The sequence below is a fragment of the Diaporthe batatas genome (genome assembly GCF_019321695.1).
Source record: "Diaporthe batatas strain CRI 302-4 chromosome Unknown Contig00005, whole genome shotgun sequence".
NCBI classification, from domain to species: Eukaryota; Fungi; Ascomycota; class Sordariomycetes; order Diaporthales; family Diaporthaceae; genus Diaporthe; species Diaporthe batatas.
Window position 1 is genome coordinate 2,285,864 of NW_025408552.1, and position 20,193 is coordinate 2,306,056.

The 20,193-nt window shown below is 56.5% G+C and overlaps 6 protein-coding genes across 6 annotated transcripts; 2 read left to right on the plus strand and 4 right to left on the minus strand.

Annotated features, from left to right (window-relative positions):
• Nucleotides 1-519: 519 nt before the first annotated feature.
• Nucleotides 520-2,094, minus strand: KVR01_005596 (uncharacterized protein). Its single transcript, XM_044791248.1, has 4 exons — nucleotides 1,821-2,094; nucleotides 1,696-1,741; nucleotides 1,290-1,573; nucleotides 520-1,175 (listed from the first exon to the last, which is right to left on the minus strand). Exons 1-4 carry the CDS (start codon nucleotides 1,909-1,911, stop codon nucleotides 1,018-1,020), a joined length of 579 nt encoding a protein of 192 aa, XP_044646041.1. The 5' UTR covers nucleotides 1,912-2,094; the 3' UTR covers nucleotides 520-1,017.
• Nucleotides 2,095-2,517: 423 nt separating this feature from the next.
• On the plus strand, nucleotides 2,518-3,444 carry KVR01_005040 (uncharacterized protein; the record flags this gene model as incomplete). The annotated part of the gene is made up of 1 exon (XM_044781653.1): nucleotides 2,518-3,444. One exon carries the CDS (start codon nucleotides 2,518-2,520, stop codon nucleotides 3,442-3,444), a length of 927 nt encoding a protein of 308 aa, XP_044645485.1.
• Nucleotides 3,445-4,159: 715 nt separating this feature from the next.
• On the minus strand, nucleotides 4,160-5,798 carry KVR01_005535 (uncharacterized protein; the record flags this gene model as incomplete). Its single annotated transcript, XM_044782823.1, has 4 exons — nucleotides 4,160-4,585; nucleotides 4,640-5,095; nucleotides 5,162-5,518; nucleotides 5,685-5,798. The coding sequence occupies 4 exons, from the start codon at nucleotides 5,796-5,798 to the stop codon at nucleotides 4,160-4,162; spliced, it is 1,353 nt and encodes a 450-aa protein (XP_044645980.1).
• A 2,632-nt stretch (nucleotides 5,799-8,430) lies between these two features.
• KVR01_005352 (uncharacterized protein) lies at nucleotides 8,431-11,859 on the plus strand. Its single transcript, XM_044789260.1, has 2 exons — nucleotides 8,431-9,894; nucleotides 9,955-11,859. The coding sequence occupies exon 2, from the start codon at nucleotides 10,915-10,917 to the stop codon at nucleotides 11,350-11,352; it is 438 nt and encodes a 145-aa protein (XP_044645797.1). The 5' UTR covers nucleotides 8,431-9,894; nucleotides 9,955-10,914; the 3' UTR covers nucleotides 11,353-11,859.
• Nucleotides 11,860-11,903: 44 nt separating this feature from the next.
• KVR01_005204 (uncharacterized protein) lies at nucleotides 11,904-13,991 on the minus strand. The gene is made up of 3 exons (XM_044788147.1): nucleotides 13,305-13,991; nucleotides 12,904-13,220; nucleotides 11,904-12,831 (listed from the first exon to the last, which is right to left on the minus strand). The coding sequence occupies exons 1-3, from the start codon at nucleotides 13,343-13,345 to the stop codon at nucleotides 12,368-12,370; spliced, it is 822 nt and encodes a 273-aa protein (XP_044645649.1). The 5' UTR covers nucleotides 13,346-13,991; the 3' UTR covers nucleotides 11,904-12,367.
• A 2,415-nt stretch (nucleotides 13,992-16,406) lies between these two features.
• On the minus strand, nucleotides 16,407-18,071 carry KVR01_005402 (uncharacterized protein; the record flags this gene model as incomplete). The annotated part of the gene is made up of 5 exons (XM_044789103.1): nucleotides 16,407-17,224; nucleotides 17,330-17,610; nucleotides 17,693-17,799; nucleotides 17,913-17,985; nucleotides 18,043-18,071. The coding sequence occupies 5 exons, from the start codon at nucleotides 18,069-18,071 to the stop codon at nucleotides 17,085-17,087; spliced, it is 630 nt and encodes a 209-aa protein (XP_044645847.1). The 3' UTR covers nucleotides 16,407-17,084.
• Nucleotides 18,072-20,193: the final 2,122 nt, after the last annotated feature.

Consider the following 20,193-nt stretch of genomic DNA (forward strand, 5'->3'; position numbering starts at 1 on the left):
TATTATATTATATTCTCTTACTTAATATATTATTCTATATATTTTTTTCTTTAAAAATATATATTTATAATATTTTAAAAGAAATAAAAAATTATTAATAAATTTTTAACTTTATTTTTTAAAAAAAGTAACTTTTAAGTATTAAAAATAAACTTTAATGCTCTAAGATCTAAGAAATTCATTATACCCAGAAATGTAATTATACTAAATAATTAAATATCATCAATCCTTCATGGCGCAATTGGCTAGCGCGTCTGACTGTTAATCAGGAGGTTGGTGGTTCGAGCCCACCTGAAGGAGTTTCTTTTGCTAGTTTGGCCTATACTGCTTGTATAAAGTACGTAGGCCCAATTTTTTTTAACCAGGAGTATAGATCTAGGTATGTAGGTAGTCACAGCGCTGGAAATAATGATAGGGGTTAGTAATTCTAGCCTATAGTGAACTGCTAAGTTAATAGTACGGATAGGTCCAGGAGACTATATTACGAAACTTTCATTTATGCTCACAATATAAGACGGATTAATAGCATAGGGATAGATTTGTATGTAACAGTGTACAAGGGCAATGTGAGGAAGTGTAATGGTTCCGCTAGCACTATTGTGTTTTGCATGAGCTGGCTCTGAGGCTTTGTTCGCTCCTGCCCTGTTGGAGTACAAGTTTTGTTCCACTTGTATTTCGGAGCTTGGCTTCCAGCTCTGAGTTCCCTGAATCTAACAGAGGGAGGAATCCGCAGAAACACAAAAGCCGCATCACAACTCTGAGAAAGACTCCGTTGAATTCCCTGTATAGGACATGACCAGCTACTTGTGAATGGTATAAGCGCCCTGGTTACCCCTTTTGCCCTTCCGTTCGCCGTTGAAAATGCAATAGCGTGGAAACCCGATTTAAGAAAATAATGGCTCCTTTCTGCCAGTGTCCTCATGCCATGGAAAGCACAGGCTCTTCTGCTTGGATTCCCTACACGGACGCGCCAGCGATGATGTGAACGCTGCCGTCGGCCAGCTCATCCACCTGGCACTAGCCCCTGCTGAAGAACCTTCCTACCATGCCGCTCGCGATGTTACCGGCCATACCTGTCGCGGAGAAGGCGCCTCCTGCTATGTTGGACGCCTGGCTGAACTTGTCGCATCGGGAGAACGCAAGGGAGTTTGTGATGGTCAGGGCCAGTGCAATGGCTATTATCACAACAACAGTCAGCCTCCGCAAATCCACACGTACCTTTCTTTTTCCACCCTGACCCCGTAAGCCCTGAAAAGGGGGAGGGGTAGGGGTGTATGCGCAAAACTTACCGACAAGCGGCAGCCAGATGAACATGAACCGCACGAGGGCCAGTATCGCCAGGGCGACCCACAGCAGTGGCTGGACGTAGTTGGCCAGCCAGAAGAAGCGGCTGTCGGTAGGGTTGATGTTCTTGGTGCCGGGCTCGCTGCTCTCAAACACCCACTGGGAGTCGCCCGAGGACGGGTCGACCTCGTTCCACCACCGCAGGCCGACCAGCCGGCGGCCGGCTATGTTTTTCAGGTAGTAGAAGTCGCCCGCGAGGAGGAGGATGGTGATGATGAATATGAGGACGCTGTTGGTTCCGGCGTGCGGTCTGTGTTAGTCACCTGGTCAAGAGTGGCCGGGCACACGCGCGCGCGCGCGCGTACGTGCAGGTTGGATGGGTATATATAGGGATGGGGAGGCACGGCGTACAGGTTCTCGGTGAAGAGGAGGCCGAAGAGGTAGACGAGAAGGCTAGCTGTAGCTACATGTCAGCATCAAGAGCGTACGGTCGGTGCAGGGCGCCTCTGCCTCGTCGTGGAGGGGTGCCGACTTACACGATCGGAATGCGAGGAAGGTCAGTAATGTGATGGGGTGCGAGCTCAGGCGCCAGCTCAGCGAGCCCGGCGCGGGCGATTGCTGGTCCATGGCGGTTGTTCGAGAATGACGAGGGCGACGGCGACGGCGACGGCGACGGCAACAGCAGGCTTTCCACTAATGCATATAAAGGAGCGGATGGGGAACTTGTTGTGTGCCGTTGCGTGGGTGGGTCATTTGGCCACTGTGTCGTGTTTGAAGCCGAAGACTGGTGGTGGTTAACGGCGCGCGGTGCTCGGCAGGGTACAACAGGTACGTATGCAGCTTACCCCAGGGAGCTCCAGCTGTTCTGTTTCGCACAGAGTGACAGGCGGCTGCGCGCTAACTTTCACTGGATTGGCACTGTGGTCTTAACGGTCACAGGGGTTGCGTAGTAGCCGACTTGGAGCTGGCCCCGCCAGATTAACGGCCTTCACCTCACTTCACCTCGGCTGCATATTTACAGTGAATTGTCGCTCCATATATCAAGTATATAGGAATGGAGTCGTAACGTGAATATCAAACCAATCAATAGTCAGCCATTCATCTATTCTGTCATAATGGCAACATCAGCATCAGTGCTGCGCAGGGCGCTTCTCTACGGCAAGGAATCACACTTACCTCAACTTACATGAACCGTGAACTGACCTCACTGCAGTCCCGGGCTCCTCCCAGAAGATGCTCAGCAAGTCCCTAGGCCTCACAACAGACAATGTGACCTACGATCTAGAGGACTCAGTGACGCCACACGAGAAGCCCAATGCGCGACAGGCACTCGCCAAGCACCTGTCGGCCATTTCATCATCATCCCGGCCAAAAGGCATAGGCGAGGTTGCGGTCCGCATCAACGCCGTCTCCACTCCCTATGCCTTGGAGGACCTCCAGACCCTCGGCAGCGAGCCAGGGCTCGACGCCATCGTGATCCCCAAGGTGAACAAGGCCTCGGACCTCACCTTTGTAGCCGATGTGTTGAAACACGTCGCCCCGCAGCGGTACAGCAACTCACAGCCCATAAAGCTGCTCGCCCTCATAGAGTCAGCCGAGGCGATCCTCAACCTAGGACCCATCTGCCAGGCCGGCGTGTCAGACGGCGTGAGCCTGTCAGGCCTGATCTTCGCAGCAGAGGACTTCTCGCTCGACCTGAGCCTGACGCGGACGCCCTCCCTCCGCGAGTTCCTCTACGCGCGGTCCGCCATCGCGACGCACGCCCGCGCCTTCGACCTCGCCTCCACCATCGACCTGGTCTGCACCACCTTCCGCGGCGACGAGGGCACCCGCCGGCTGCGGGAGGAGTGCGCCGACGGCAAGGGCATGGGCTTCAACGGGAAGCAGTGCATCCACCCCTCGCAGGTCGACGTCGTCCAGGCCGCGTTTGCGCCGTCCGCGGACGAGGTCGAGTGGAGCGTCAGGGTCGTCGTGGCGGATGAGAAGGCGAGCAAGGGGGATAGGGCCGGAGAGAGCGGGAGGGGGGCGTGGACACTCGACGGCAAGATGATCGATGCGCCGGTCGTGGGCAGGGCAAAGGCTGTTGTTGCCAGGGCGGAGAGGAGTGGCTTTGATGTCGGCGCGGTGAGAGAGAGGTGGAAGGACCAGAAGCCCGAGTGAGATCATGGGAACACACCTGCCTGAAGTCAGTTTCGCGGTGACTGGGACCGGAAGACCCAGAATCTGGTGCTTGTCCCTTTGGCTTAGATGGTCTTCATTATCCGCATCCTACTAAGGCACACAACTTCGCAACGGAACGAGAGCGAGCTTCTCATAGCCATGACTTTGATATCTAGACGTTATAGTCTGGCTTAAATCAAGTAAATCCCACAAGTCTAAACCTTTAGTCGGGGTAATCATAGCTTAGGTCCCATTTCATGACGAAGACATGCCCATTCCAACCCGCTGGTGGACGCCTCCGTGAAATTTGTTCCTGTAGACCGACAGTAAAACGACAACGCAGCAAAACACCGTCCCATCTGGGACTAGGGATCATGTTCCAGGACCGAAAAGGGCGCTCCAGGCTCCAGTGGAAACTGCAGTTACAGCTGAGAAACAATTGAAAAATCCAGAGGTGGCAGGCGTGCACGGATAAGGGCAGACGCAATCGAATAGGTACTGTGAGTGATCAGTAGTGGAAGTCCAGTCCCTTTAAAAGAAAAACTCCGCCAGATGGCCGCCTGGTACTCCAGAGGAAAATGATTCAATACCACCGATGATGCTGGAATTCTGCAAGTAGGACCAATATAAGGAAGGGAAAAAAAAAGAGCCAGGAGAATATCCAGGGAAAGAAGAACCAGAAAAGGTGCGAAGAGCGTAATGTTGGCCGCCACGTCTAGCGGATATCGAGCTGGAAAGGCTTGAAGCGACCACCAATAGTGGCGCATCGTGGACACTTCCGTCGGGCACCTTGCTCGGCCATGAGAACCTCGACACACTGCTGACAGATGCCACAGATGCACTCCGTACAGGCGTACGAGTCTCGCAAAAGCGAAACACTCTGGCAGGCGGCACAATAGATCTGAGTGTTCTGTGAGGAATAGCTGGGTGAGGAATCTGTCAATCCATGATTACCCATGTGAAAGCTCTCCGCACTCTCGCCGCTCTCCACGGACGGGAAGGGCCCAGGGATCTCTTGCGCATAGTTTGGCGGCGTCAAGGCCTGCTGCAAGGGCGACGCTTGGTATCCTGACTGGCCAAACTGCTGCTGGGAGAAGGGCGGCAGTGAGGCTCGCTGGATAGATACGGGAGACTGGGGCATCTGTGACCAGTCAGCATGGCATTGGCCGCCAACTGCAGATTCGGGCAGACTCACGGGTGTCCGTTCCTCGTTCAGGTCACCGGCAACCGATGTGGCAGCCTCAAGGAGGTCCATCCAGGGTGACCGAGCCTGTGGTGGCTCGGCCGAGTACGGCCTTGGCCGCTCCTGTGTGGTTGGTTGTAGAAGGTCCCCAGCAATGTCGATCTTACCTCGCTTCACCCAGTCCTTCGCATCTCTGGAGCGCTGTTTCCGATGCTGTGTCTCTCGGCCTCGCTTGGTAATGGACTGTTTCCTTGACCGGTTCGGCCCTAGAGGCCTTTGGAGGGGAGGCAGGGTAGACGATCGCCCTGGGGGCGACGTGGCCATGATGGAGGAGAGCAGATCCCTAGGCCGGTTGGAACTAAGGCCAGAGAAAGGCTCGCTCGTGATGGCAGTGTTGTTGGGCTGTAAGGGAGGGAGCTCGACTGAGGATCTCGGCATTCTATCTTTCTCAGAATCCGACACCCACTCCTGCGGTTGGAGGTCACTAAGGGGATTCATCAAGGGATCTATGTAGTGAAACTTTGCAAGACTCACGCCTTCAGCGTCCCAGTCCGATCCCGTGCCCGTCTTGTAGTTGTGCAGGGAGGCCAGCGCCGCGGCTGCATTTGTCGCAGCTGGCAGCAGGCCACCGGGGTAGTCTTCATACTGTCGCGGAGTCCCAGGGTTGCTAGATTCGTCTCGGTAATACGAATTGCGGTCGGGTGCATATGCCTTCGCCTGGTGGTTTGGAGCATTGGTCGGCGCCGGGGTCTGCTGCGGTTGCTGCGGCCTCTCACTAGGTGGTGTGTTGATCATCAGGTGGAAGCTTTCCTCCGTGGCGGGAAGCTTGGAAATGTAGTGTTCTGGGTGCGCCCGGCGGATGTGTTCCTGCATGGAGCGGTACCTCTTCTCCTGATGGCCGAGTGGTGGTTAGCATCCCCAACATCACAGCATACCATCATGATCCCCAATGCTGGGGCATGATTTGAATTGTCGGTCGAGAATGGCGCAAGGCGTCGCAATTGAGGCGCATTGCGTCAATGGAAGTAAGTGGGAGCAGACGAGGGGCAGGACGTACGCCAATGCAGCGCTTCCTGCAGCTTGACCCATCCTGGTTGCGCAGTGGGCAGACAACTTCATTGTTCGCATCGGTGATCGAGAAGGATGATGTCAAAGACGATCGGGGTGGCATCTTGGGCAATTACAATTGCCTTGACCCCACCATTCAAGGTCGAGCTCGAGGTCGAGTACGAGGAGTTCGGGGTCGGGGTCGAGGTCGAGGTTGGGCGTGAGCGGGGATGGTGGGCTGGAGCTCTTGTCGATAAGAATAGAGTTGAAAGCTGACGGCTGTCGAGTAGAGCAGTTTCTAGGGCAGTGAAGCTGTCGCATTGACTCCTGTCCGCCTAATGCGAGGGGAGGCAGGTGGTCAGGGGAGGGAAATGCTGCAGGATGGGGAACAGAGCTCCAAGCTTGTCCTCAGCTTGTCGGTTGTGACAAGAGGTGTTTCGAAGAGTAGAGGGCGGCGAGAGGAGGTGGTCTAGTAGGTGGTCTAGGACGTGGTCTAGGAGGTGACCGGAAGGGGGGAGGGGGCGCAACCTCGGAAGACTGTATGGATTGGGGGGGGTGCTTCGCTCGGTGCTGCTGCGGCTAACACTGAGAAGCTGAGAACGACTAAGTTGCAACCTCCTTTAGGTACCTGGCAAGGGACCTTTGGACCTTTGTACCTTTGTACCCGGCGAGATAGGTACCTAGGTAGGTAGGTAGGTAGGTAACTGTAGCTAGCCCTTCGGCTGGCTTCAGGACCGAGCGGGACCTGATAGGAGCAGCGCTAGAGCAGAGCACGTTCCCAGCTGGATTTGTCAAGAGGGTAGGACAGTGGTGAGGGCGAGGATGAGGAGCAGGAGCAGGTCAGAGGGAGGTCAGAGAGGTCAGAAGGTCAGGTTGTAGGGAGGTGGGTGGTCCGCCTAGTGCAAGGGGCCAGACGAAAGGGGCCGCCAGCTGGGCAGCTGGGCAGACCTGGCTGGGGACGACTGGAGGGGGGGATAACCAAGGCAAAAGACCAAAGGGGACACCCAGGCGCATGAAGACATCATAGGGGTCTCAATCAAAGCTGGCGCCGTGGACTATGTAGGTTGCAAATCCTGTCATTCGTACACGAGAGGAACGGCTGACAGCCGCGCTCAAGTCAGTCACGCAGCGCTCGAAGCCCTTGACGGCTCAGCTGCCAGGCAAATAATAAGGCCAGGCCATGTCGAGGCCCCAGTCGCAGATCCGACCCGCTCACTCAGGTACCCAGTCAAGGTAGAGAGGTAGGCCCCTTGAAACCTCCACCGAAATCTTGCCATCGTGGGTCCTCGTCCCAAGGGCAGAGGGCTTGCACGGTGTACTGGAAGTGGTACGGCAGGGCTGTGGCAGGGACGACAGGCTACTACACTACTACTGTTGGGTTGCTCTCGGAATCGAGGCTGTCTTCGGATGAGACAGCTCGGTCGATCCAAACGCCCTATCTGGCACTTGTCGCTGTTCTGGAAGGTCCCGAGCCTTGCATGAAAACTCATTTGACCTGCTGGGCCGACTGGCCGAGACGGTAATAGTACAAAGAGAAGCGCAAAGCGCGGATAGTGGGCATGGACCGGGGATATGGACGCAGTGTGAAGGTTTGACCCAGACTGCCAGATCGAGCGACCCTCCCTGTCCCATGGCAATGACGCAGCCCAGTGCCGCGCCGTTGGGAGAGCCGGGGACAAGCTGCAAGCTCTCCCAGCTCAGATGCGATGGATGCGATGCGATGCGATGCGCTGCGCTGCGGCCAGCGGGGCCAGCTACCCTGTCATGACTGATAATTAAAGAACTGCCGGAGGGCTCGATCCTCTCGCAGCTCGAGCTGAGCTTCTACACATGCCATCAGTCGAAGCTCCCAGGCGGTGAGGCTGGTAGCGAGAGCTAAGGTTGGGCTTGGGCTGGCTTTCATCCGCGACGAGCCAGGCGTGCCATGTGCAGAGCCCTCGACCCGGCGCATTGCAGAGAAGGACCAAATCGTCAGTGGCCAAAGCCATGACTCAGATCAGGACCCCAAGCAGGGCTGGCAGGCTCTTGTTCGGCCCTGCCCTGCCCTGCTGCTGCTTGCCTCGCTGCTCAGCCCACGGCATCAGGCCTCTGAGCTCTGACCCTTTGGGTTTTCCTGGCAACCTGGGTCCAAGATCAGTGTCATGTTGTGTATACATGGCAAAGTACACGGGGTACGCCCTCTGCTTTCGAGACAAAGGAGTTCCCACCGATTGGACGAAAACAGCAACTCGAGCAGCTCGAGAGCTCCGGCCAAGCTTGGCGAGCTGCTTGCCTGCTTGCCTGCTGCAGACGGCGACGCCGATCTGTCCAGCTCACCCCTGAGACAAGCTTTCCTTGCTGTGGGAGCTGGCGCTGGCCTCTCGGTGCCCCTACCACGCCTTGCACGCAATCCAGCATCCTCTGTCATGGAGCTGAGCTCGGTGGCTCGCAGCCCTTAATACACGGTAGCGGCAGGCTGAACCTTGGGGAGGGCGGGGAATTGGTGCCAATTATCGAGGCAAATTATTCTGCCGGAGCTATTGGAGTAGCAACAGCAGGCATGACTTCTCGCCGCTTTTGGCGGGGCACACTGGCAGACTGGCACCCCTGGGGCAAGAGGATTCCGACATGTGCGAGGGCGGCAAGGCAGGAGGTCCCCACTTAGGTACCGTCGTCAGCATGTCCAAGTGGGCCCCGCAAAAAACCCGTCAAGGACGGTGGGGTTCGAATCCAGCACATTGCTCCAGACGCCTCCTTCACATGCCTGTGGATCAATCCAACTCTCGAAGCTGTCTACCTCGTCCAGCCCAGCCCAGCCCGGCCAGGAGCAGTCAGTCCGTCAGTCAGTTCATCCACCAGTCAGTCAGTCAGGCTAGCTAGCAAGTAGTCGTTGTGCAATGCTCGACACTACTAGCTACTATCGAAAGTGGTCCGCGTCCTGGACGGACGGACGTTTTGTCAACGGGTCTACGGGGTACTGTGGTACGAGGTAGCTCGAGCCCGTCATGAGCTGGCTTCCAACGCTCGACCCACACCATCCGCCAGCTACTCGTCTCTTGCCTGCCTGTGCAGTTCGGCGGCTTTCTCAGCTAAACATGCTCCTTCGACACCAAGACACGCAACGCCGAATAGCCCAGTCGCAGATTTAGTCGGTGTGACCCATCACAACTACCTGCCTTACTCGCCCCTTTCATGGCATCTGATCGGTCCTCGGGCGTGTTCAGCCATCGGCGGCGGTGAGATGCATCTAGGGATGTCCTTGGGCGCTGGCAATCTTGTTACGCGCTACGAATAGAAGCTCCCTCTACCTCACACCAAGACGATGGGGGGCTTGGCCCGAAATGACCAGAAATTGTCCCGTCGGATTGGACTCGCGGCACGTTGGCCTACCCGTGACCACACACCACAGTACATTGTTCCACAGACGTCGGCAGCGTCGAGCACTCGGCACCTCAACTGCAACCGCCCTGGGGCCGCACGAAACGAGACCATCTGCGTGCGGTTTCAGACCTCATGCGCCCCCAGGTTTTGACGGCAAACATCCGAAGCTGCACCGACCGCTCCCCTCTCCCGGTCCGGGGTCCTCAGCCGGCCGCCCTGCCAGCCTGCTTCCTTGATCGGCCGCATGCGATAGCCGCGCGGACCTGCCCTGCTCATGCCCTGCTCATGCTCTGCCGTGCCCTTTTTAACCCAGCTGTTTCAGCGGACGCCATGAGAGCCGGCGACTCATCTGCTCGACACGGCAGCTGCTGATCAGATAAAACACCAGCGCAGCCCTGCGGCCATAATGTGACAGACAACCAAACATCCTCTCAACTCTCAGAGGCCATATGCCGTCGCTGCTAAGGGGACTCGATACAAACACGGCCGGTCTCACGGCTGTTGGCGCTCGCCGGGGCGTCGACCACCAAGGCCCCAGGAGCAAGCCGGCGTCGTCTGCTTGCGCGGTGCTCTCTCTCTCTCTCTCTCGTGTGCGTCCGTGTGTGCGTCTCACCGTCACACCGATTGACTCAAGGTTTTGCACGGGAACGTGTAGCCCAGACACGCATGACTGGAACCATGAGGCTGACGAGCTGTGTTTGTACCTCCTCGGAGTCTCATCACACAGAGCATCGGCTCGGGGTGCCCGAAGCTGCACTGAGAGGCTGAAGCAACCCTAGAGTACTGCGCTGTCAAACCCGGAAGACAGCTTGCCGCAGCATGGGCAGCTGCCAGCAGTACAGTCAGCTAGCCTCACACGTGTAAGCCAGCCCACTTTTTCATACATTGTCCTCACAGAGCACGCAGCTCAAGGGAAGCAGTACTCCAGCCGATAGCATTATCGCTGTCCCTCAGGGGTGCTAGTTTCGGCCGAGTGGCTCTTCTTTGGGGCATCAGTTGAGCAACTTGGTCTGGTGTCCCGGCTCACTTCCCTGGCGGTACCCAAGCTTGGATGCAAGCAAGTGCTTGTCAGGCCACATGGCACTAGGTTCCATGTATCATCCGCAGCCTGGTTTGTGCGTACGGGAACCTCCATATCGAGCGAACCGGTCACTTGCCAGGTTGCAAGACACCCTGCCCCTATTCGTCGACAGGATAAGGTGGCCCTTGGCTGGGTTGGCTAGTTCGTTCGATGTTAGTCCGTCTTGATAATGTTTATGCTTGGAAGAAACGAGGATTGGCACCGACACGAACATGCTCGGTCTCGCTCGCCATCGTTTGTCGACTTGATCCCTGGGCCCGCCATTGTTCTAGAAGGAAAGGCGACTTCTACTCGCCCACAGTGATCAAGACTAGATGGCATCACAACTACCCGAAGTTCGGTCTCGAACTCCTTGCTCTGCATCGCACTTGACAAATTTGCGCACATTGTCTTGTGGGACGTCGAACGTGTTCAACCTCATGTGTCCCAGTACGAGAGACATCTGTAGTTACAATCTCCATATAAGAGGCTTGCTTCTTTTACCGGACCTTCAGACTGAGCCGCCATCATGCGGGTGATTTGTCCAGAATATTTGCACCTGGGCAGGGCACAGATGATCTCTGCCCCTCAAGCGGACACAACCCATTGCGTTACAACGTTTTCCGCCGGTTGAGTCTCCTTACACACCTCCGTGCTGCTTCCCAGATGTGCGAGCCTGTCGACTTGGGTCACCTTGTCCCCCAAAGCGCTCAGTAAGCTAAGGCCTCTCCCCGACCAGTCCGACGATCCCACGACCATACTGTCACGACAATCACTCAGGGCGGCGCGAGTCCTCGAACCCCCTGGTGGGCTGGAAACAATGTGCCAGCCACTTCAACAGACGGGACAGCCGCGACCAGCCTGGAGGCAAGTTTTGGATTGGGTCACCGAGCTCGAGGGCCTTGCCGGAGGGTTGCGGTCGACATGGGTAAAGTTGACGAGGATAGGGAAGGGTGGGACGCCAAGTACGGCGAGGATCAGAGGCGCCCGTGGCAGTATGGCACAGCTAGGTGGGGAGACAAATGATGGCCACTTCTCCAGGACTGCGACCATCACAGGAAGCTTCAACACCACTTCGAGGTGCTGTGGAAAGGGTGATGAGGTGTGCAAGGGTGGCACCAGCAATCAGGATTGCGGCCCTGACGAGGAGGCTATGGCAGAGAACATGGAGCTGGCCTTTGAGCGTGGAAGAACTCTCGCAAGAGGCGTCCGGAGGGGCAGGGGCCGGGTGAACTATCTTCGTTCGAGGGGCGAGTGATGACCAACTCTTGCGGCGAACACGCGACTGCTGAGGCCATGAGCTGCAGGGTGAGGACAGAAGCCGGGTTGCCATCTTGACTCTCCTGGAACGCTGGACCACCATCGACTCGTAAGCACCCGGGAACCTAGGCCCCCTGCCGTATGGCGGCATTCAGTCAACTTCCGTGGTTCATGAGGGGGAGGGGGCGAGGGACCGATGTGGTAGGGGCGGAAGTGGATGCTGACCCTCCAAGGACGACCTCTGCGGATGTGCTATCATACGGGCCAATTATTCTTTCCTCGAGACAAACACGAACGCAGTGCCCCTTGCTTATCACATTCCTCCTACATGGTCTATCTGGACAGGATGTTCCGCTCGACTCGGGGAAATCTCAGGTTGCAGGGGAAGCTATCTCGTCCTTCTGCCCACTTTGAACAATACGCGCCTTTCGCCCACCATGGACACAAGGCGAACTCGCCCTCATCACTACTTCCAGCGAGTACGGTTTCAGAAAATGGTTGGAGGATTCATTTGTGTCTGCACAGCAGAGTGGTGAATCACGCGAGCGATAAATGGCAAGACCGTGTTGCCCAATGTAAACTATTGCCTCGGTCCCAAGACTGAATCCCAACATGTCTAGATGCGTCAATGGCAAAGCCTGTCAGTATCACACACAGGGCTTCATGATGCTGGCCTCTGGCCTTGGCAGTAGATGAGAAGCTGACGGCGTGTCACACGACCTTGCCATTTTTATCTACCAAGGCCCTAGGGCTAGATGTCGTGTATATGTAACCCCTTTTCAGATAGACGTGATCATATTCGCAGGGTATCAACTCTCCTCTAGCCACTACCTGTAATGCTGGCCGTGTCAGATACCCCCCAGAAGCCACATAACCCCCTCTATCGTTGTGATGATGGCCAAAACGTCCAAAGCAACGTCCAAAGCAAATCCTCCAGCAGCGCTGCTGCTGCGCCAGGATGCCACAGCTGTCCACCATGCGCCGCCCCCCGCCCAACACCCAGATGCGCCGGCTCACTTGAGCTGCCTCAGGATCTCAGTCAGGAAGTCCTCGAAGCTGAGGGTGATGTAGCCGTCGCGGTCGTCGTCGTACTTCTTGAAGACGTCGGTCATGCGCTTGAGGGAGATGCAGGCCTGGACGAAGAGGTCGAAGCTCAGGACGCCCTCGTTGCGCTTGTCGTAGGTCTGGAAGAGCAGCTCGACGAAGCGCTCGGAGAGGCGGTAGCGGAAGGCGACGAGGGCGTTGTTGAACTCGTCGAGCTGGATGTTGCCGCTCTTGTCGGCGTCGAAGCGGTCGAACAGGGTGCGCCACGAGGCCAGGAAGGACCACAGGCCGCAGAACTCCTCGAAGCCGATGGTGCCGCTGCGGTCGCTGTCGAACATGCGGATCATCATGCGCACCGTGTGCGGGTCGAAGGCGGTCCAGTCGCCGTTGACCAGGGCGGCGGAGAGCTCGCGCTCCGAGAGCTGGCCGGTGCCTGTTTTGTTGTGTGCGCTGTCTTAGCCTTTGTCTTCTTGTTCTCGTTCTTCTACTTCTTCTTCTTACGTACCGTCCTTGTCAACTGCTCTGAAGAGCGGCAGCAGCGTGGGGTCGGCCCCGCCGTCATTGGGCGCGGGGCTGGGCGGAGGTCTCGAGACTGGAGGGGGCCGGGTGTGAGGCATGGGCCTTGGACCGCCGGTGGGGGGCGGAGACATTACGCCCGAGTGGGTGTTGTGATGACCTCCGGACTGGTGACCTGCCGGTGAGAGACGCCCCGCGGAGCCGGCGTGTGGGCGTCCGTAGCCCTCCTGGGGCCGAGGGGGCATTGGCTTGTTCTCGTAGTGGGAGGGGGAAGGGGAGGCATGTTTTCGCTCGGGCTCGGCGAACCTGGTGGGGGAAGGGGGCGCGTCTTGTCAGTGGACTGGACTGGTCTTTGTGGGGGCGCACGATTTTGGACGGAGGGAGACTCACTGTGGGAGGGCATCCGGGTTGTAAGGCTTGTTGTAGGCCATGATGTGTGTGTGTGCGTGTGTGCTGTGCGGTCTGGCTTCGTTGCACCTCTGCGCGCGATAGGTTGGGACAGATGAGAGAAAGGGGAAGGTGGAGTCGGATTGTTTTTGAGATGGTCGATTCCAAGTCCCAAAAGGCGTGCCAAGAGGAAATGCGACAGCGACAGTGACTCGAAGGGATCGATGATGTCGTTGGGGTCGTTGGGGCCGGGTGTTGGCGAGCTGCTTGCAGGCCAGAAACAACAATAAATAGATTTGATAAGGGCCGCTCGAGGTCAGTCGGGCCTGGTCACGGTCAGGGTCTCGGTCGCGGGTCGCGGGTTGCGGTGGTGGTTCAGCCGCGGGGTTCCTGGGAATCCTGTCTGCCTGGTCGGGTCGTGGTCCGGGCCGGCGCACACTCTCTTTTACGTAGAGTCAGAGAGTCTCGTTTGTGGTATGGGGTTATTATCTATGGCCATGTGTCAAGGCGCCGGGGGCGCTTATATCGGATTTCACGAGATTCAGGACAAGGGAGGAGCCCTGAAATTGCGGAAGAGCTCCTCGGGGTGGGCCTGAGGGGCAGCTGGGTAAGCTTGTGGGGAGGGCATATGCCAAGGTCCAGGATTGAACGAGGCTGTGTGCTGTTGGGCTGAAAGCACTACTGGGAAATGCAGTGATGGGGTCTGCAGGGGGTGGAATCTGTCCGCAAGACCTGATATATCGTTGGACACAGCTCAGAGATATCACCTGCCTAGCGCGCATGGCCACGGTTGGAACCATGGCAGCACCCCCTTTTTCGCCCTCTTGAACCCGGGGCACATCAGACGACGGGAACGCCATGTTTCTTTTTCCTTCATGCTCACACTCGGGGCCGATGCGTCAGAGGGCCTCTGAGCGACGTTACACAACCGTCGGTCACTCTTCATCCGACCCGTGACTTGGCCCGACCACTTCGTCAGAATCTTTGTTCCTTGGGTCCTGCAGCAGTGGGTCGAGTTATGCACGCGTACATATACTTGGGTTTTCGGGGGGTTGATACCCGGCCGGTTATTCAACAAGAGTACCGGTTATACGGGCTGACGCCATACTCTGGCCTTTGGGTAAAATGGAGCCTCCGTGGGACTGGCCCGTGCGCTCCGCACCGAGTCGCAATCATCACCGGCCGCGCATGCCGGCACATGACGGGTATTACAAACATGGTCGACATCTTTCTCTTGGCCGCTGCCGGCATCTGCTCCCTTTTTGCCTAGTTCGGTCTGCACACGTAGGCATCATAGACTTAGACTAGAAGTCTCTGCGCGAGGATGACAGTAGAAGACCCCGGTGCTCCGGCTGCCGACAACGGCGAGTTCTGGCTCTTTGGTTATGGGTATGCTCCTCTCTGTTTTGCTGCACACACCCACAAAGGCCGCCCAGAGGAAGAGGAGGGGGTCCGGGGGTTGTTGGAACGTCTCTAACAGATCATATCTGCAGGAGTCTGATATGGAAACCACCACCCCATTTCGGTAGGTTTTCATTCCTGTGCGAGGTTGCCCCAGAGTTGAAGAACTTGTGGCAGAGGCCAGTTGTGTCTCTATCTTTGTGCATGGACTGAGTAGAGCTTGTCGCCGCCAGATCGCAGGATTCCGGGCTGGGTCACAGGCTACGTTCGTAGATTTTGGCAAGTGAGTCGCCGCTCTTTACTTCCTGGGACGTCCGACCCTTCGTCTTGCACCGCGTGGCTTCTCGTCCCACCACTCGAAACTCCTAGGGAGAACTTACTGACAGGACTCTGACAGGCGAGGTATGACATCTGTTCCTTTTGCAGCTTCCTGTCACTGCGTCTCGAATTTGTACCGTCGAGTCCTCTCGGGGTCATTGTAGGATACCGAGACGCGTGCACCTATAGCCGCATGACAATAGCCATCCGGGCCATCTCAGCTGATGATGCAATTAACAGCCAGGACCACCGCGGGACTCCCGAAGCACCGGGCCGCGTCGTGACCCTGATCGAGCGTTCCTTCTGGGAGACACTGCCGGATCCACACTCGGCTGCCGACAAGGTCTGGGGCGTGGCCTACAGGATCAAGGCCGAGCATGTCGAGGAGGTCAAGGAGTATTTGGACATCCGCGAGATCAACGGCTATACCATCGTAAGTTGAGCCCTCGAGTCTGCTTGCACATTAATGTCCAGCCCTGCCCCCCTGGCCGCTTGGCGGAGGAGAGCACCCATGCGTCCCAAGAGCAGTGCTTCCCCGAGAGGTCTCAGGATATGTCTCGGGTATCATCATCCTTTTCTTCTCGTCGGTATGGCACCTGGTCGTCCTTCTCAGCGGCCCTTTTGCCCCTCCTGTGAATTCGTCGTAACATCCTGGCTTGCATGCCGCCGCATACTTTCGGTTCCCCTTGTGAGACAAGACACCACTGACTCTTTCTGGGTATAGCACTATACACCCTTCTGCCCGGCTTCTAACCCAGAAAAGCCCATTCGGACGCTTGTCTGTGTGTATACTTCTTCTTCTCCCTTGTATTTTGTTAGGTTTCTGTCTGCGGCAAGCCCTCCAAAAGCCACCGCCACAGACATTTGACACATCACAGACATTGGGACCCCCGACAACGACCAGTTCGTGGGGCCCCAGGACATCCAGGCCCTGGCTGAGCACATCTACCAGTCGGAGGGGCCGAGTGGGCTGAACCGTGACTACCTGCTGGGCTTGGACAAGGCGCTGCAGGAGCTGAGCCCCGAGAGCGGCGACGAGCACGTCACGGACTTGTCGGAGCGTGTCAGGGCGATTATGGCTCGCGACGAGGGGCGGGATTCTGGTGGGAAAAGGGGAGGCATCGAGGCGCAGGCTGCTAAGAATATGGTTAGCCAGGGGACCGGTGCGGCTTCGGGCGCTCTTTGCGATGCTGAGAAGGTCGGCAGCGTAGACCAGAACGAGGAGACTGAGAAAGTCGGCTGAGTCGCAACACACATAGACACACACACACGCGCGCGCGCACACACACACACACACACACACACACACACACACACACACAATAGAAGAATTCCACAGGATCAGTCAACGCCGTATTTTGATTTCCTCCTTAGACGCCCCTACTCTCTCGCTCTGCTTTCGGCAACCAAGTTGCCAGAGCAAGAGCGCCTGCGCGCCGAGCTTCAGAGCTCGTTGTTTGACTTGATTTCCACGCGTCGGCATACCTGTCAGAAACGACGCGTGCGAGTGCTGACTGTAATTTTGTACAAAGAACGTGTTGGACGACATCTGGAAATAGGCATCTTTTTCTGCCCTCAAACCCGAAAAGTCGTCAAAAGAAGAGGTTGGAAAAGAAGGAAGTGGAAAAAAGGCAGGAAGGAAGAAGAAAAGTTTGAGTATGAAGACAGCCAGCCGAAGAACGAAAAGCGCCACCCGAAAACAAAAAGGTATCGAAGATCTGAACTCGGTCAGGGGGTATAATGTTTGTCGTGAACAAGAACGATGGCAACTTTTCTTGACATTCGCGCATGCTTTGGGGGGTTGTTTCCTTTTTTCCCCGTTCGGACATTTCGTACCATTTCTCGCAATTTCGGCCGTGGTCAATTCTTTTGAAATCGTAAGTGGACTCGACATCAACAGCTAGTTGGCTCCAGTCGGGCGGTGTTCTCAAAGAGCGGTCCATACGGTCTGTGACGTTGATTAGAGGAGGTCCAGAGGGCGCAACTCCTTCCCCTTGAACGCCTCAACTCCGGCGATACCAAGAGCAAACCCAGCCGCCGAACCTTGGTGTGAGCCTGATGCCTTTAGTACCCAGGAGGCCCACCAGGGTGTGCTTGCTGCTGCCCTGGCATCTGTTGCTGGGGCATCTGCCCCTGGGGGATCTGCTGCTGCTGTCCCTGCTGTTGCTGGTCCTGTCCGTAGACGTACCCACCCTGAGGCCAGGCTGTGTCGATCGACTCCTTGTCAGTGATTCTGTTCAAAGATTGCTTCTCGTGCCGACGGCCGTCCACAAGAGGTCAGAAGAACACGTCGAGAATGGTAGACTTACCCTGCTGCGGCATGGCGCCGTAATTCATCGCAGCTGCCTGAGGCGGGTATCCGCCGCGGCCGTACTGTTGCTGTTGGGCGGCATACATTTGCGGGTGAGCAGCCATCGGGTATCCCTGCTGAGGATGTCCGTAGGCCATCTGAGGCATGCCTGGGTTCTGCATGCCACCGTAGCCGCCGCGCATCCCAAAGCCGCCCACCGCTCCGCCGCCGCGGGGAGGGTAGCCTCCTCGGGGACCGTTGTCGGAGGCCTTGTCGACGCGAATGGTGCGACCGTCAAACCTGAACGGAGAGGCTTAGCATCCATTTACAACAAGTATCGGGTCCTACAGCGCAGTTAGATTCTGCTGTGGTGGGATCTTACTCAATGTTGTTCATTGCGGCGATGGCTCGCTGCGCGTCGTCCTCATTCGTGTATCGAACGAATCCGAAGCCACGGCTGCGGCCGGTGTCACGATCCTTGACCACAACCTAAGGGGTGAGAATGGTCCATGTCAGCCAAGGCGAAGGTTTGTGCGACGGGCGAGGCAGGCCCTGGAAGATTCTGGCCAGGATTGCGTCGCGATGTCAGGAGCGCAACGTACAGCCTCGTCCACGAGTCCAAACTCCTCAAACTTCTGGCGCAAAGTTGCCTCCTCGGTGTGCCAAGCGAGGCCGCTGTTGCCTATTAGCACGCAAATCATCGCCAGCGATGGCAGCGTTGGCGTGGCCTACCCGATAAAAAGCTTCGTCGTCGAAGTCATCTTGGTCAAACTTTCCCTGACGTCGACAGCTTCGTTTCGTCTGATGGAAACTTGGAAATCTAAGAGATTCCAAGAGCAAGGCTGTATTCTTCTGGATCGGATGGAATCTTAGGCACAAAAGGCAGATGTCTCTTCCCAGGACGACACAAGCAAGTTGTTGGAGCGAGAAAAAGTCTGGTTGCGAAACGGGAAGGAAAAGTACCCCTCTTTGCCGCGAATATCTTGTCCTGACCGCGACGTTGGTTGGTCCGCTCCCAGACAATTTGTTCTCAGTCTCTGATGATGGGCGGAGGTCACAACTGCAAGCAGGTCCACCAAGTAACAGAGGGCACTTGTTTGAAGTTAGAAGGTGAGAAATATCGTGATGGCGACGCACTGCAATTATAATGCAAAATCCACACAACAATCCTGTCTGGTTCGAAGGGAAGTTGGAGGAAATGACCGAATCTGGGAAAGGACTGGTGGGGTGGTATCGCAAAGCTCGACAAGTAAGGATCAGGGGTTCTCCGGAGAATGCTCGTGGACTTGAAGAAGCATGGGAGGATGCCTGGCTTTGGCAAAGGGGAACGGTCACTAGAGTCGACGCATATTACTTATATGCAATAGCGTACTGGAGACATGCTCGTCAAGCTCTGTCATTAGCCCATCATCCCAATATAAATGGCTCATTGTCTCTGCCCTGAGCAGGGAGTTCGATGCTTGACTGGTTGTTTCGAGGAGCATAAATGTGGCAGCAAGGGTCTCTCGTCCAGACAAGCATCAAACGCAGAGACAGAGAGCCTGTAGCATCACTCAAGCCGGGCCGCCAAGCTGATTGGGTCTAATGTAGTTACCTGACTGCCACAGAAGCTAGTCCGACAGGAGGACAGGAGGCGGAGACCGCAAGAGTATCACCTCCGGCCCCGGACTACCGTTGACTGGGCGGACTACAGCTCACATAGGGCTGATGTGGGCACTGATTGGCATGTCTCCGCTTGTCGTGAATCCAAAAGGGTAGACTGGCTGGGTCGAACAAGTTTCTTCCCAGAGTGCCTGGGCCGCTGAGTCCTTTGTCTTCCGCTCCGGTGACGTCGTGGAGTCACGAGTCGCGCAGCTACGAAGCTGGAGAAGGCGCTGCTTCTCTCAACAGGCTGTGATGCCAGAGTACTGTTGGCGGCATTGAGCTGCAAAACTTCAGCAGCTCGCAAGTCTGGCCCGGATGAATCCACCACGTGCATTCTGTGTCATGTTCAACCGAACAAATTTGTGGCCCACGATGCCACAGGCGTTGGAGCAGGATTCGAACGAAGAATGTAACAACTGAGACCCCTGCCGGCACCCCTGCCCATCGTGCCTGTGCGGCGGAGCAACCCCTGGGTGGAGGTTCAGTCTTGCAAGTGTACAAAGCCAAATTGAACGACATCCAGTGGAGCAGGGGTGAACACTCCACAGAGTTTCGCTGACGGCAAGCTGCACTTGGAAGGAAATTCTCTCACTGTCCCCCGGGCAGTGTGACGATTCTGTACACCAAACGACTGTTCTGGTTGTTGACGGGTGGTTGCCGACTGCAAGGCCGCCGGACCCCCGGTGAGGAGTTCGCAGACTTTGGGATGACCCTGGCCGCATGCGAAACTGACGAAGCGTTCACTATCGCAGTGACGAAAATGGACGGAACACGAGATGAAACTGCTGCCCGTACCTCGCTAACTGCGCGCTGGATACCCCAGGGTCCGATGTTCCCCGTTTGCCTTATTACGCGTAGATGTCAGTGAAGTTGCCGGTGGGCCTGGGCTTAAGGAGAGATCCTTCCAGACCCTGCGTGCCCCGCAAGGCCTGCTAGCCTGCAAATAAACTTGCGGATCCAGAAAGTGCATTCCGAATGGACGATACCAATTATTCCGTTGACACACTAGTCGACGGGAAATTCCAGACTTGGGAAAGTGACAAGTCAACGGTCCAGGCCAGCTTTCAAGCCAGCCAGCTCATCTCCGAGACAGGACAGGTAGTGCTATTCTTGGAGACGTGCAGGATCAATTAGTGGGATCTGTCATCCAGCCAGACGCCAGATCTGGTCGTCAAAGACGCCAAGATTGGCCTTGAGACAGCCGCTAGGGTGTGGACATCGACTTTCAGAAACGCACTC